The following is a 17206-nucleotide window of genomic DNA, read 5'->3' as shown; positions in this document are numbered from 1 at the left end:
CAATGGTCAGACCACACCTAGAGTACTGTATACAGGTCTGGAGGCCTCATTTCAAGAAGGATGTAGAGATGCTGGAACGAGTACAGAGAATGGCAACAAGATTAGTGAATGGAACAAAGGGGTGCTCTTACGAAGAAAGGCTTAAGTTTTGCAAATTACAGTGTCTGGAGACTAGGCACCGGCGAGGTGATCTGATAGAGGAGTATAAAGCCTTGGATGGTTTGAGCATGCTCAATACTGATGGGATTCTTCCTCTTGCTCAGAATAATCACCTGAGAGGGTATAAATTCAAATTGAGAAAAGACAGATGTAGGATAGATGTAAGGAAATTTGCCTTTAGCCAGCAGGTGGTTGGTTGGTGGAATAGACTTCCATCCCTTGTCGTGGAAGTTGATAGCCTAAATAAGTTTAAGGCTCAGCTGGACAGGTATTTCGAACGAACAGAGGGGTGAAGTGGAAGTGGTTATTTTTTATTTATTTATTTATTTTTTTTTTTTTTTGGCTGATGCTGCATAAGCTTGCTTTCTTGCATCAAATGCCTCTACTAATGCTAATGCTAACTCTAACAGTGTAGTACCACAGAGTTGATATGTTACTCTGGGGTTACTGCTTCCCATATTTAGTACTTTACATTTATCAATGTTAAACTTCAGTTGCCACCTCTCAGCCCATCTACTCAACTTTTCTAGATTCTGCTGCAGCAGCGTACTGTCATTAGTGTCATTAACAACGTTGCCGACCTTCGTATCATCTGCAAACTTGGACATTAAGCCTGAAATACCATGATCAATATCATTAATGAATACAAAAAACAACAATAGACCGAACACTGAACATGAGGGACTCCACTGATAACATTAGTCCACAAAGAGCAGTGTCCACTGATTACTACTCTCTGTATTCTCCCACTCAACCATCCCTTTATCCATAGCAGCAATTTGCCTCCAATGCCACACTGCTCCAACTTATGCAGTAGTCTTCCATGTGCTACAGTATCAAAAGCCTTTCTAAGATCCAAATATATGATATCAAAATTATTCTTTGTATCCAGTTCCTTTGTGACTACATCATAGTATCCAATCAAATTGGTCAGAAAAGACTTTCCCTTAACAAACCCATGCTGTGTCTGAGCTATAACTGAAGTCTTGTCAAGATGTTCCTGCAATGCTTCTTTAACCAGTACCTCCATTAATTTCCCTGGAACAGAAGTTAAACTAACAGGTCTGTAATTACCTGTGTCTCCCTTTGATCCTCCTTTGTGCATTGCGGTCACATTTCCAGTCCACGGGTGCCTCCCCTGAGTCCAATGAAGCTGTCATAATTATGGCTAAGGGTTTGCTTAATTCCTTTGCTGCCTCCTTTAATATAACTGGATAGATTCCATCCACCCCAGGTGCCTTTCTTATGTTTATCTTCAAATTTCTCCTCCACTTTACTATCAATTATCACAAGATTATCCAGTTTAATGCTAGAGTTTAATACACCTCTGGCATTCCCCTCCCTGAATAACTCCTCGTGTGTGCGTGTGTGTGTGTGTGTGTGTGTGTGTGTGTAGATGCAAAATATTCATTCATTTGTTAGCTAACTGAGCAGAATCATCAACAGTTGAACCATCGATATCAAGTGGACCAATCTGATTTGTCCCCTTCCTTCTAGTGTTTACATAAGAAGAGAACTCTTTGCTGTTTTTCTTTGCATCCTTTGCCAAAGATTTCTCATAATTTGTCTTTGCCTGCCTAACCTCTGTTGAGACTTGGTTAATGTTTACATAAGAGAACTCTTTGCTGTTTTTCTTTGCATCCTTTGCCAAAGATTTCTCAAAATTTGTCTTTGGCTGCCTAACCTCTGTTGAGACTTGGTTACAGACCAGCTTATAAATATCATAGGCTTCTGTGTCACCTGTTAATTTATATGTATCCCATGCATTTCTCTTCCCTGCCATATGCCTAATTAGTTCATCTGACATCCATTATGGCCTTAAATCTTGAACAATATTTCTTAGTTGGTATTAAAAGCCTAGTAGCTTCCAAAATTATTTCCTTGAATGCTTCCCATTTTGAATTTGCTGTTGGTAACATCATCAGTTGGTCCCACCATATAGAATTTAAATACTCTCTCTCAGACCACCATAGTCACCTTTATGAAAGAAAAACACTTCCCTTTACACCTGATGATAGTTAAATCTTTGAGTAAATCCCACTTCAGCACAGTGTGTCACTGCCACCTAGTGTTTCCTTTATCTGCAGATTCTTGATGCATGAAAAATCACTAGATAGACTGATAATCAGATCAAGAGTATTACTCCCTCTAGTTGCCTCCTGAACATGCTGCTCTAGAAAACAATCATCCAATAAATCCACAAAAGTCTTGCTAGTGTGTGGGTGACCAACTCACAAATTCCAGTCAATATCTGAAAAATTAAAATCCTCCATTATAAGACACTGATTTACTGGCCCACTATTTCTCTGCACAATTGCTCATTATACTCATCAGATTCATTAGGCCTATAGCACACACCTACTCTCATTTTCCCTTTCCCAGTGCCTATGTCACAACAAACAGACTCAACATTGCATTGTCCACCAACATCAATTGGATGCACTTCCTTAGATTTTATGTGTTTCTTAACTAACAGCATAACCCCTCCTCCCTTCCTGTCCTGTCTATCCTTTCTGTATATATTGTACTCCCCAAATTCCAATTCTACACTGCTAATATCTGTGTGACACGTCTCTAATATCCAAACAATATCTGCCTTTGATGTCTTGACTAGCACTTCAAGTTCATCAAATTTATTAACTATACTCCTAGCATTGGTGTACACACAAGTATATATACACCTGTTTCTACTCTTAGTTACCCTAACACAGCCCATGTATTTACTTGTTCTACTATGACTGCCAGCAGTTCTGGAAATCCCCATTGCCTTGCTTTCCAGGCTGCTGCTCAATTACATTTCAATAGAAGCAGAGCAAGAATCACTTTCACCTCAGCCAGCGGCTACTGTTAATCTATTAGTCTGTGTATCCCCCCAAGCTAGCAGTTTTCCGACCTACCTAACTGTGCCTCAATAGCATCAGCAAATATTCTTGCACCCTTTCTATTTAAGTGTATCCCATCCCTGCAGAAGCAGTCTCACCTATTAACAAGCACAGACCACGCTGAAAAAAATTCTTCCCCCTTGAACCTTGCACAATCTCTAGAGGGCCGAAATGATCGACAAGGCTCTCATCATATACTCCCTCCTATCGTGTCTGGGCAGAATTGCAGACACTTTCAAATTCAACCCTAACTCACGGCTTTTTTTTTAACATTGACATGTACTTGTTATGTAATTCTGTCAGTCTCCTACTCTTATTATCATTAGTGGCAACGTGTTCAACAATATTACCCTTTGTGCCCTTAAAAGATGATATCTGCTCTACAATGTCATCAACCTTTGCCCCTGTTCCAGCTATCCTTTTTTGCACAATATATTCGCCATTTCCCTATCAATGGAGCCACTGACAACAACTAGTTACAGTACTTTGGGACCAGTGCATTCTGCCTTGGAGGTTGCCGCTGTGTTGCATGATGTTCAAGTGCAAGCTCTGGCATTGATGTAGGCAGCCAAGAGCTTGATGGGCCTTCAATTTAAATTCTTCGAGGGCATACACCCTGTAATTTACAGAATTTAATATTATTTTTGTTTTATATTGTATTAATAAAGATTTTAAATACATGTTTATCCTTGTGTTAATTTTTTATTTTTATCAAAACAAATATTTTCAGGGGGGCCCACAGTAAACTTTGCACTGGGGCTCACTTTTTCTAGTTACGCCACTGTTAGTGTAGGATATTCATTTAGGGTGATTTGGTTAGTCAAGATAAAACTAGACACCTACACCTTGTAGTAAGACATTAACTGTTGATGAGAAGACATTTCAACAGTCCCACACACTAAAGAAGGGCATAAGCCAGGATTATTATCTAATGGTTTTGCTCATGCCAACTCAGTAAGGTTACACCCAAAGCAAACCTAATGGTTGCCATTGAACTTTCACATAAATAACCAGATTAGTTAAGAATATAGCACAACAGCAAGAGCACCACTTGTGCATCTGTAGGCATATGGTCCAACTGAAGAAGCCATGATAGAGATTGCCAGTCACCCTAGCAACAAACCTAGAAAGGTGATCATGGGGAGGAAGAGCAGAATATATAGTGGCTTTGCCAACTGAGGACAAGAACAAATCCCAGCTGGAGCAGGGCTGCTTGAATGGAGGACCAATAAATAGGCGGGGGGGGGGGGGGGGGAGCATGTCGAAAGATGGATGAGTATAAAGCATGGAAGAGTCAGGGATAATACAAGGAACAAAAAACTGGAGCATGCAGTATGGAGTGGCAGTAATGGATGATGACAACCTGTGAGGGAGTGAATCTGTAAGAGGAAGGAAAGGTACTAGTCTGAATCAGTTGTGAGTTGTAGTGGCGAAGAGACTAGTAATAATTTGATTGTGTGGCTGCCCTCAGTGTTGAGCCAGACATTCGTCCTTGTTGAATATGGCCTTAACAAATGTTTGAAATGCACTGAACACCTCTTTTGTTTCAATAAGTTTTTATTCCAGGTCAACAGCAAATGTGCTAAGCTGAATCGATAGCTGTTGCTATCGATTCAGCTTAGCATATATATATATATATATATATATATATATATATATATAGTGTATATCCAATCCAGGACAGGAGCAGAAAACAGTAAGACCATATCTTGGGTTCCCAGTAGTGACAGATGTGTGCCACTGATGCCTCCACCGATATTATTTTGAAAGAGCCATAGCCTGTCAACAAGAATGTGACATAAGTAGTCAACTGGAACCACTTCCAGGTTTTGGGGTTTACATGAGTTACATTAGGAATAAATTTTTTCGTTGTGGCATCTTTACTCTTAGTTTTCCGGTGGATCTGTCATATAAATAAAATAAATTTTCTGTTTATACTCTGGGACAACCACACGGTCAAAGAAATTCACAAGTTAAGGGAATACGAGAAATGGCACCATATTTAGCAGTCACAAGCCTGAACTGCGGTCACTCAAAGCACGTACACTTATGCAGCCTTTCACTGGACCACTTGGCTACAGCAGCTGTCTGAGAGAGTAATGAATGTGTAGTGATGTACATGTGAGAGTGCATTCATTATTCTTTTTTCCCTTTTGATATAAATGACAAGGTTCAACTCAATACCAAGAATCTGAGCAGGTCTACAGATAAGGAAGCCAAGTACACAAAATATGACTAAAAGTTCCAGAGGGAGCTTAGCAACAAGCACTCGAAGCATTGATTGTTGCTGTTATGTAAGTTTCATGACACAAGAGCAACTATGGCCAAGATGTGTCTGTCAGTCACTATATTAATTTTAATGAATTATAGATATAAATATAAATCTACAGAGATGGGGTACACTTAAATAGAAAGGGTGCAAGAATATTTGCTGATGCTATCAAGGCAGTGTTAGGCGAGTCGGAAAACTGCTAGCTTGGGGGGGGGGGTACACAAACTAAAAGGTTAACAGTGTCCACAGGCAGAGGCAAAAGTGATTCTTGCACTGCTTCTATTAGAATGAGCAGCAGCCTGGAAAGCAAGGTAACAGAGATTTCCAGGACTGCTGGGAGTCCTAAAAAAATACATGGGCTGTGTTAGGGTAACTAAGAGTAGACACAGATGCATGTATACATGCATGTACAACAATATTAAAAGTATCGTTAATAAATTTGATGAGATTGAATTGCTAGTCAAAACACCAAAAAGTAGAATTGTTGGGATATCAGAGACGTGGTGTCACACAGATACAAGCAGTGCAGAATTCAAATTTGGGGAGTACAAGGCATACAGGAAGGATAGACAGGACAGGAAGGGAGGAGGGATTATGCTGTTAGTTAAGAAACACAAAATCTAAACAAGTGCATCAAATTGATGTTGGTGGACAATGCAGTGTTGACTCTGTTTGGTGTGAAATAAACAATGGCAAAGGAAAAATGAGAGTAGGTGTGTGTTATAGGCCTAATGAATCTGATGAGTATAATGAGCAATTATGCAGAGAAATTGAGTGGGCCAATAAATCAGAATGTCTTATAATGGGGGATTTTAACTTTCCAGATGTTGACTGGAACTTGTGGGTTGGTCACTCACACAATGGCAAGACTTTGGCGGATTTATTAGATGACTGTTTTCTACAGCAACATGTTTCAGAGGCAACCAGAGGGAGTAATACTCTTGATCTGATTATCAGCAGTGATTGTTCATGCATTAAGAATTTGCAGATAAAGGAACCACTGGGTGACAGTGATCACAATGTACTGATGTGAGAATTACTAAAAGATGTAACTACCATCAAGGCTAAAGGGAAGGGCTTTTGCTTTCGTAAAGGTGACTACAGAGGTCTCAGTCAGTTTTTAAATTCCGTACAGTGGGTTCAACTGATGATGTTACCAACGTTGAATTCTAAATGGAAAGCCTTCGGGGACTTAATTTTGGAGGCTACTAGGCTTTTCATTCCAATTAAGAAATACTGTTCAAGATTTAGGCCTAAATTGATGTCAGATGAACTAATTAGACATGTGGCAGAGAAGAAAAATGCATGGCATACATATAAAGTAACAGGTAACACAGAAGCCTATGATAGATATAAACTGGTCTGTAACTAAGTCACAAAGGACGTTAGGCAGGCAAAGTCAGATTACAAGAAATCTTTGGCAAAGGATGCAAAGAAAAACAGCAAAGAGTTCTTTACTTGTGTAAACTCTAGAAGGAAAGGGATGAATCAGATTGGACCACTTAACGTAGATGGATTGACTATTGATGATCATGCTCAGGTAGCTGATAAACTGAATGAGTATTTTGCATCTACATTCACACATGAGGAGTTATTCAATGAGGGGAGTGCCAGAAGTTTGTCAAACTAACAGGGAGCTAAGTGATTTTGTAATAACTGAGAGCAAAATGGAGGAGAAATTGTTGAATTTAAACATAAGGAAGGCAACTGGGGTTGATGGGATCTATCCAGTTATATTAAAGGAGGCAGCAAAGGTAGTAAGCAAACCATTAGCCATAATTATGAAAGCTTCCTTGGACTCAGGAGAGGTCTCTATGGACTTTAGGTGTGCAAATGTATCACCAATTCACAAAGGGAGTTCAAAAGGTGACACAAGTAACTATAGACCTGTTAGTTTAACTTGTGTTCCGGGGCAAATAATGCAATCACCAGTTAAAGTATTGCAGGATCATCTAGACAAGACTGTAGTAATAGTTAAGACACAGCATGGGTTTGTTAAAGAGAGGTCTTGTCTGACAATTTGATTGGATGCTATGATGTGGTCACAAAGGAATTGAATGCCAAAAATAATTTTGATATCATATACTTGGATTTTCCAACCCGCACTGGACCAGCGTGGCAGATTATGGTCCATTTCCCTCAGCATGAATTGTTGAGGAGGCTTCCACCCTGCAGTGGGTTGATAATGGCTGCACTTTACTTTTTTTTTTTTTTTATACTTGGATTTCAGGAAAGTTTTTGATACTGTTGCATGTGGAAAACTGCTGTACAAATTGGAGAGGTATGGCATTAATGGTAAGTTGCTACAATGGATAAAGGGATGGTTGAGTGGGAGACAACAGAGAGCGGTAATCAATGGATACTGCTCTTCATGGACAAATGTTATTAGTGGAGTTCCCCAATGTACAAAACATTGTTGTTTTGTACTCTGGGGAATTTACAAAACATTATCATTTTATATATTTGTCAATGATATTAATGAAGGTATATCAGGTTTAATGTGCAAGTTTGCAGATGATACAAAGGTTGGCAGGGTTGTTAACAACAGTAAAGACAGTATACTATTCCAACTGGATCTAGATATGTTGGGAAAATAGGCTGAGAAGTGGCAACTGAAGTTGAACATTGACAAATGCAAAGTACTGCATATAGGTAGCAGTAACCAAAGAGAAACATACCAGCTGTGTGGTACTACACTCAGGAAAGTGGAAAGTGAAAAAGACCTGGGGATAATTGTGCAGTCAAATATGAAGGTCGGTGAACAGTGTAGACGGGCTGCTAGGGCAGATCGAATCTTGTCAATGATAAATAGGAATTTTGCTAGCAGGGACAGGGAAGTGATTATCCCGGTATACAAGGCAATGGTCAGGCAACACCTAGAATACTGTGTACAGGTCTGGAGGCCTCATTTTAGGAAGGAAGTAGAGTTGCTAGAACGAGTACAAAGAAGGGCAACAAGATTGATGAGGGGAACAAAGGGGTGCTCTTACAAAGAAAGGCTTCAGTTCTGCAAATTACACCACCTGAAGAGTAGGCCCATGCGAGGTGATCTGATTGAGTTGTATAAGGCCCTGGATGGGTTGAGCAAGCTAAATGGTGATGGGATTCTTCCTCTTGCTCAGACTAAAAACCTAAGGGGGCACAGTTTCAAACTGAGGAAAGAGTTGTAGAATAGATGTATGGAAATTTGCCTTTAGCCAGCAGGTAGTTGATTGGTGGAACAGGCTTCCATCTTTTGTTGTGGAAGCTAATAGCCTAAATAAATTTAAGGCTGAACTGGTCAGGCATTTGGAACGAATGGAGGGGTGAAATGGGAGGTTTTTTTTTTGGCTGATGCTGCATAAGCTTGCTTTCTTATGCAGCTGATGCTACATAAGCCTGCCTCTACTAATGCTAATGATATCAAATAGGGATATGGATATAATATCAGTGTTGATATAGATATAATATGTCTATAATAATAAGATATAATTTCGAGTTTATGTATTATTCGATGTTTAATATACATAAAGAGTTCTTAGATTTGCTTTGTCACCACGTGTATGGATGAGAGTCAGGAGCTTGCAAGTTTGCTAATGATCAGAATGCTATGGACAGCTGAATAGGATGGACAATCAGAACAGAGCAGAGGATCTTCTCCTAGAAGCAGATATTTCTGTGAGAGGATGGTATGCCCAATACGTGGTCTTGTCAATATAACTTCTTCCCATCTATTTGTACATGAACTAGAACGCCATAAATATAGATTTTTTTTATTCTGTGGAGTTTATTGTGCAGATGTTCTTTCCAAAGTTATGTCCAAATGGAAATATATTTGGCACGAAAGACATCTCTATAATCTATATAAACAGCAAACTGAAGATTATCATGTGTATAAAGATCAGAATTTTTTGCAGCTTGGTCTGCATGATTATTTCCTGGGATTCCAACATGGCTGGGAATCCAACTGATAGAAACTTGTTTTCTTGCTTTTTAGAAATCTCCAAGTTGTTTTTTTGAGATGTTGAATTAAGGAGTTTGAGTAATATTTGCTATTCTGTAGAGCTACTGTTGCACTAAGGAAGTCTTAGTGCAATAGTAGCTCATCAGTAGAGATTATAACAGGAAGAAGCTGGTGCTCGATAATACCATCCAGTGCTAGTTCAGTTCTGCTGTAAAAATACTTCAGACATGAGGCAAGGAGAGAGAGATATATTGTATTCCAGAAAATACTACTGCCGCAACTGCTGAGTTGGTTGATTTTGAACCATCTGTGTAAATCTGATAGCCATTTCTATTTTGAAAACTGTGCAGTGTACGGAGCTTCTGTATTACCGTTAGAGATATATCATTTTTCTTCCAGTGTGTATGATATGATATTGAAAAAAGCATAGTTGGCAGCCAAAGGAGGTTCTGAATTCATATCTACTGTAGAAATGTGATGGAAATGTATTTCCCAAACTCAAACTAAGTGTCTGAGATACAGTCCTACTGGCTTATTTTCATTAATTACTCATTCATAGTGGATCATGAATAATGGACCAGTCTGGATGTAATGGTTGACTTTATATTTTTTCTGCATACATGCAGAGTAGGAAATCATGTTGATGGTACAGTGGAGGTTCCAATGCATCTGCACATAAGCTGTAAATTGCTGAAGTTCTAAAGGCTGCTGGAGCTATGCAGAGAACACTATAGAGAATGGTATCTAGGCCAAGTAACATGCTCCATCTTTAGCATTAGCATTTAGCATTAGTAGAGGCATTTGATGCAAGAAAGCAAGCTTATGCAGCATCAGCCAAAAAAAAAAAAAAAAAAAAACCCACTTCCACTTCACCCCTCTGTTCGTTCAAAATACCTGTCCAGCTGAGCCTTAAACTTATTTAGGCTATCAACCTCCACCACAAGGGATGGAAGTCTGTTCCACCAACCAACCACCCGCTGGCTAAAGGCAAATTTCCGCACGTCTATCCTACATCTGTCTTTCCTCAATTTGAATTTATGCCCTCTCAGGTGATTTTTCTGAGCTAGAGGAAGAATCCCATCAGCATTGAGCATCCTTAAACCATTCAAGGCTTTATACACCTCTATCAGATCACCTCGCTGGTGCCTAGTCTCCAGACACTGTAATTTGCAAAACTTAAGCCTTTCTTCGTAAGAGCACCCCTTTGTTCCATTCACTAATCTTGTTGCCCTTCTCTGTACTCGTTCCAGCAGCACTACATCCTTCTTGAAATGAGGCCTCCAGACCTGTATACAGTACTCTAGGTGTGGCCTGACCATCGCCTTATACAATGGAATAATCACCTCCTTATCCCTGCTGGAAAAATTCCTGTATATCATTGACAATACTCCATGAGCTACTCTTGCAGCCCGTCTGCACTGCTCAGAGAACTTCATATCTGCCTGCACAACCACCCCCAAGTCCCTTTCATTCTCTACCACTGTCAGTGTAGTACCACAGAGTTGATACGTTGCTCTGGGGTTGCTGTTTCCCATGTGTAGTACTTTACATTTGTCAATGTTAAACTTCATTTGCCACCTCTCAGCCCATCTGCTCAACCTTTCCAGATCCTGTTGCAGCAGCATAGTGTCAGTAGTGTCCTTGACAACCCTGCCAACCTTTGTATCGTCTGCAAACTTGGACATTAAGCCCGATATACCATCATCAATATCATTTATAAATACAGAAAACAATAATGGACCCAACACTGAGCCCTGAGGGACTCCACTAATAACATCAGTCCACGATGAGCAGTGTCCATTGATTACCACTCTGTCTTCTCCCCCTCAAATACCCCTTTATCCATAGCAGCAATTTGCCTCCAATGTCACACTGCTCCAATTTGTGTAGCAGTCTTCCATGTGCAACAGTATCAAAAGCCTTTCTAAGATACAAGTATATAATATCAAAGTTATTCCCTGCATACAGTTCTTTTGTGACTGCATCATAGTATCCAATCAAGTTGGTCAGGCAAGACTTCCCCTTAACAAAACCATGCTGTGTCTGGGCTATAACTGAAGTCTTGTCTAAATGATCCTGCAGTGCTTCTTTAACCAGTGCCTCCATTAATTTTCCTGGAACAGAAGTTAAGCTCACAGGTCTATAATTACTTGTGTCAGCCTTTGATCCTCCTTTGTGAATTGGGGTCACATTTGCACATTTCCAGTCTATGGGTACCTCCCCTGAGTCCAAGGAAGCTCTCATAATTATGGCTAAGGGTTTGCTTACTTCCTTTGCTGCCTCCTTTAATATAACTGGATAGATCCCATCCACCCCGGGTGCCTTTCTTGTGTTTATCTTCAACAGTTTCTCCTCCACTTTACTCCCAGTCATTTCAAGATTCTGTAGCTTACTGCTAGAGTTGAATACACCTCTGGCATTCCCCTCGCTGAATAACTCCTCATGTGTGAATGTAGATTCAAAATATTCATTTAGTTTGTTAGCTACCTGAGCAGGATTATCAACAGTTGAACCATCGCTATCAAGTGGACCAATGTGATTCATCCCCTTACTCCTAGAGTTCACATAAGTAAAGAACTCTTTGCTGTTTTTCTTTGCATCCCTTGCCGAGGATTTCTCGTAATCCGCCTTCGCCTGCCTAACCTCCTTTGTAACTTGGTTGCATATCAACTTGTATCTATCATAGGCTTCTGTGTCATGTGTTAATTTGTATGTATCCCATGCATTTTTCTTCTCTGCCATATGCCTCATTAGTTCATCTGACATCCATTTTGGCCTAAACCTTGAACAATATTTCTTAGTTGGTATGTAAAGACTAGTAGCTTCCAAGATAAGTTCTTTGAATGCTTCCCATTTTGAATTTGCTGTTGGTAACATCATCAGTTGGTCCCACTGTATAGAATTTAAATACTGTCTCAGTCCATCGTAGTCGCCTTTACGGAAGCAATAACCCTTCCCTTTACCCCTAATGGTAGTTACCTCTTTGAGTAAATCCCACTTCAGCACACTGTGATCACTGCCACCTAGTGGTTCATTTATCTGCAGATTCTTAATGCATGAAGAATCACTGCTGATAATCAAATCAAGAGTATTACTCCCTCTAGTTGCCTCCCGAACATGCTGATGTAGAAAACAATCATCCAATAAATCCACAAAAGCCTTGCTAGTGTGTGAGTGACCAACCCACAAATTCCAGTCAATATCTGGGAAATTAAAATCCCCCATTATAAGACACTCTGATTTACTGGCCCATTCTATTTCCCTGTACAGTATCTTATTATACTCATCAGAGTCATTAGGCCTATAGTACACTCCTACTCTCAATTTTGATCTCCCAATGTTTATGTCACACCAAACTGACTCCACACTGCACTGTCCAGCGATGTCGACTGGCTTCACTTCCTTGGTGAAGCATATATAGGAAATCTGTAATCCAATCGAGATTTAATCATGAAGTTGTATATAATTGTAGTATTGTGTAGCTGTGGGATTCCCAGGGCATTGAAGATACTGTGTGCAAGACGTTGAGTTCTGAGCGGTAGCTAGATTGAAGTTTTAATATATGTTTATGAAAGTTATGAAAGTTTAGTTTCCTATCTAATGTCAAACCTAAAAAGGAGTAATTTCAACAACAGGTAGAAAAAATTATTTAAACATAAGATCAGTTCAGGATAAATACCACAAATTTTTATCCTGAAGCCCATCTGCCTAAAAAAATTAGGCAGATGGGCTCAGAAATAGTATTTTTCACTAAGCTGAAATAGCATTTTCTACTAAGCTGAGTGGTATCACTCTCAGGTTAGTTGAAAAGGAAAAAGAACTGGAGATCATTGTGCAGTCAGATATGAAGTTCTATGACAATGCAGACAGGCTGCATTGTCATAAGATTTGTCTATAATATACAGGAACTTTGCTAGCAAAGATACAGAAGAGATTATCCTAATGTATAAGGCAATGGTTAAGCGGCATCTTGAGCACTGCATCCATGTATGGAAGTGTCATTTTAGACTGGAGGATTTCATTTCATTTCAAGATTTAAAAAATAACAATTTTTAAGTTATTCAGTATATTCTGTTATTCACCTGTTATTCAGTATATTCTGAAAGCAAGTCTCATAAAATCATAGTTAAATTCCCCCTGTTAGAAAAAAGCACTCATTGTGATTAAGAGTTTTATTCTTAACAGATTAGTTCATTACATCGGCAGATGGTTAAGTTGTGTGTGTGGGGGGGGCAGTTGTTTTGAATATCTGTTCAGTGGTTATTTCATTTTGTGCTTACTTTCACCTGACACTGTCATTAATTCTTCCTCATTTTGTAAAGTTATTTATTTAAATTTCACCATTTTCATCAGCAGTCTACACGCAAGAAAAATAAGATGTAACATTCTCAAGCACAAAGTAATTGATTCAGCAACTGAATTTTGTTACAAGAAAAAGGTATCATATGTAAAGAAAGTTTATTTTAAAAATATATATATATACTTATTAATGTAACATTTTATCTTTTCCTTGCAGGAAAATAAAGAAACTTTGACCCAGATGGCTATTTGCTCTGAAATGAAAATCTGTCAAAATCATCTAAAACAACATTTTAGCAATCTTCCTGACTTCAACTTCAAACAGAAGTGACACGACTTCACAAATCTGTCAAATTCACATTTATGCCATTTATTCTGTTACCTCTGGTAAAACTTATATCTGTAAATACCACAGCATACTTTAAAATCCAATCAATTAGAACTTCTCATTAGTTTTTCTTAGCTTCTTCTTCACAAAGTTTGATTATTGAATAATTATTTCACAAACTTGGAAATGTGAATGGAAAAGCTTTGGAATCAGACATCTGATGAAATTTATACAAACAAAGCAAGAGTAAATGTAATGATAGTGCCAAGCAAAGGAGCAGCAGGGGGGTAGAGCCTCAATGGGCTAGATTCTGGAAAGGAAAAATGAGTCATCTGCCCACATTGGCTACACAAAAGCAAGTATATGTCTGTGCAAGGTAACACAACTTCAGAACTTAACCACCTGCTACGATATACAGGAACAAGTAGGTTTCCAACACAATGCTAATCATACTGAGTATCTTATCCTGAGAAGGGACTACAAGGGCATATTAACAACATCAGTAGGAAGATGCCGTTTTTAATATAAGTTGTCTACATATTTAATAACCAACATGTGAAATTCATTCCCATAGGTGATAGTACACCAGAGATGGAGCCTGGAATATGAGGAAGGACGCTATGGTTGACAAAGTGGAGTACTGAGCAGTGATGAAGTTCCTGCATTTGCGGGAACTTCATCACTTTGCAGGGCACGAACATTGCAGAGCAAGAAAGCTCAGGAAATTGACAAACAAATGAAAGCTGTGTATGGGCAGAATTGTCCATCCTATGACACTGAAAAAAAAAAAAGTGAAAACGGGAGTTCCAGTGTGGTTGTACAAGTGTCTTTGACGAGCCAAAAGAAGGAAGGCCATCAAACATCCACATACAGTGAGACAGTTGCAAAGGTTGAGCAGCTGGTACTGAGTGTCAGATGTGTGACAATTCATTTCATTGCAAATGCAGTAGGAATTAGTTATGGGTCTGCCCACGGCATTTTACATGACCATCTGCACGTGTCTAAGGTCTCCGCACGATGGGTTTCAAGGTTGCTGATCCCTTTGCAGAAGCAACGTCGAATACAATGTTCTCGCCAACTGTTGGATTTGTGTAAAGAGGATGTTGAGAACTTTTTTGATTGGTTGTTACAAATAATGAATGCTGGGTGTACAACGAAAAAATCATTGCATGGACCCCCACTTTGATTCATCTCAGGAAGTCATCAATGAAGTGGAATCATGGTTTCAGGCAAAAAAAAGTGCAGACTTCTAAGATCAGGGCATTAAACCAATCCATAGATGGGAGAAATATGTTACTATACATGGAGAATACATAGAAAAGGATTAAAGTTCCTTTGAAGTTTCACCTTTCTAGGGCTATTATTTCTAGATAAGGGTACAAACTTTATGATATCCTCTCATATATGCAGGGTGTTCAAAAAGTTTATGACCTGAGTACGAAAGGAAAGTGGTAAAAATTTCAGTACTTATTGTATAACACTTCATATAGTAACTCACCAAGTTTCGTGCAGTTTAAATAATGTCTTTTTTTTAATTACAGGTCCTGAAGTCAATAAAGTTGTGTGAATGAGGAAAGATGATAAAATTGGCCACCATGCAGTCATCCAATATTTCGGTAAAAGGAACTAAGGCCAAAGGCAATTCATGAGGAAATGGTTAAACACTGGGGAGGATGCACTTGCCTATTCTACAGTTAAGAAGTGTGTAGAAGAATTTAAATAAGAGAGGGAAAAGCCTGGAAGATGACCCACACTGTGGAAGAAGAAAAAAAGGTGTCAGCACAATGGATCCAAAGTTGTTGGCAACAGAACAAAAACACACAAGAGTTGTGAAGTGAACATTTACATTGTTTTCAAGGAAATTTCTTGAAAGGTTTGTAGCCTCAGATAAAACATGGGCCCATCACTTTCAGCCAGAGACACAGGAGCAAAGCATACAGTAGAAATACAGCTCTTCTCTCCTTCCAACCAAAGCAGAGTCGATTCCTTCTGCTGGCAAGTTGATGGTATTTTGGGGGGGGGGGATGCTGATGGTTGCTAGTAAGTTACATACAGAAAGGAAAGGCAATCATGGGGTCCATATTATACAGAACTTACAAAACATTGTGTAAAAACATCAAAAACAATGAGGAAAACTCAGCAAAGGAAAGTTGTTTTACCGCTACAACTTGCATGTTCACAAGTGTCATTGCAATGTCTTTACAGCATGAGGGATCTTTAAAATTTTGGACAAACTTAACCAGATTTAACACCATTGGACTTTCATAATTTCCTAATTTGAAAAAACACCTGACTAGCATCCACCTTCCCACCCACAATGATGTCAATGCTTTGGTGGATGCATTCCTGGAGGCACAAGAGAAACTCCTTCTTCCCACCCGGAGTCAACATACTGCAGCATTGGTGGCAAAAGTCAAAAGCATATAGACTCCAAAGGAGACATGTTCAAATGTAATGTGTTACCAGATTCCTCAAATAAATACTCAGGTCACGATCTTTAAAATCGCTCCTAGTATACAACAAATGAAATGATCACTCCCTTGCTAATTCTGTATGTGTAAAACAATAATGGTACAGCACATTAAAAATCTCATTATTTTATTATTTATTTGTCTCTAGCAAAAGCAGGAGATCGTGGCTTGAAGCACAGGCCATATCACACAATACAAATAACAAAATAATGCATTAATACATACCCTGCTGCAGGCTAGAATACATTGAATATGCACAGACCAGTGACAAAAAAGGCATGTGAGAATTTGTATAATACCAATACAGGCCAAAACTATCAGGCCAGCTTCGAAGTAGTCTGACATACCATACATTCCCATCCATATATACAACCAAACAACATAAATGATGAAGAATGGGCCAATATAACCATGCAATAGAAGATTACGAGGATTATATAACGTTACGCTATGAACTAATTCATCCAGTCTTTCTACCATTGCTACACGACTAACACTGCCCGCCAATAAAATAAAAATATTATATATCCTCTCAAGCCTCAGTAACTGAAAGCCAAAACACTAAACATATGCTTCTCAGCTGGCCGAATTAACGAAGCAACTGAAGAAACCCCCGGAAAATATTAAATAGGTGGCACACACTGAGAGACTACAAAATAATACGAAAAATTACATTAAATAAATTGCGATCCATGGATCAAAGACAAATCGATATTTTTGAAGAAATTTAAGTTGATCATTCATTCAACTGCATCATCAGTAGCCTCATGCCAAACATTTGGGCCAACGTTCGTCTATCCCGAAAAAGAAATTTAAAAATATAACATTAAAAAATAATTAACAAAAAACATG

General features: G+C 38.9%; 1 protein-coding gene across 1 annotated transcript in view; it reads right to left on the bottom strand.

Annotated features, from left to right (window-relative positions):
• The window catches only part of LOC150087146 (endoplasmic reticulum transmembrane helix translocase), a 760787-nt gene extending 743861 nt beyond the window's left edge, over positions 1 to 16926 (bottom strand). The window contains exon 1 of the mRNA XM_090371851.1: positions 16580 to 16926. Within this exon, the coding sequence (XP_090227977.1) occupies positions 16580 to 16834 (255 nt within the window). The 5' untranslated portion in view covers positions 16835 to 16926. The remainder of the gene's footprint in view (positions 1 to 16579) is intronic.
• Positions 16927 to 17206: the final 280 nt, after the last annotated feature.

This window comes from Mastigoproctus giganteus, chromosome 4 (genome assembly GCF_048544385.1).
Source record: "Mastigoproctus giganteus isolate SK-2022 chromosome 4, ASM4854438v1, whole genome shotgun sequence".
In the NCBI taxonomy this organism is placed as follows: Eukaryota; Metazoa; Arthropoda; class Arachnida; order Uropygi; family Thelyphonidae; genus Mastigoproctus; species Mastigoproctus giganteus.
This window is presented reverse-complemented; position numbering and strand designations above follow the sequence as displayed.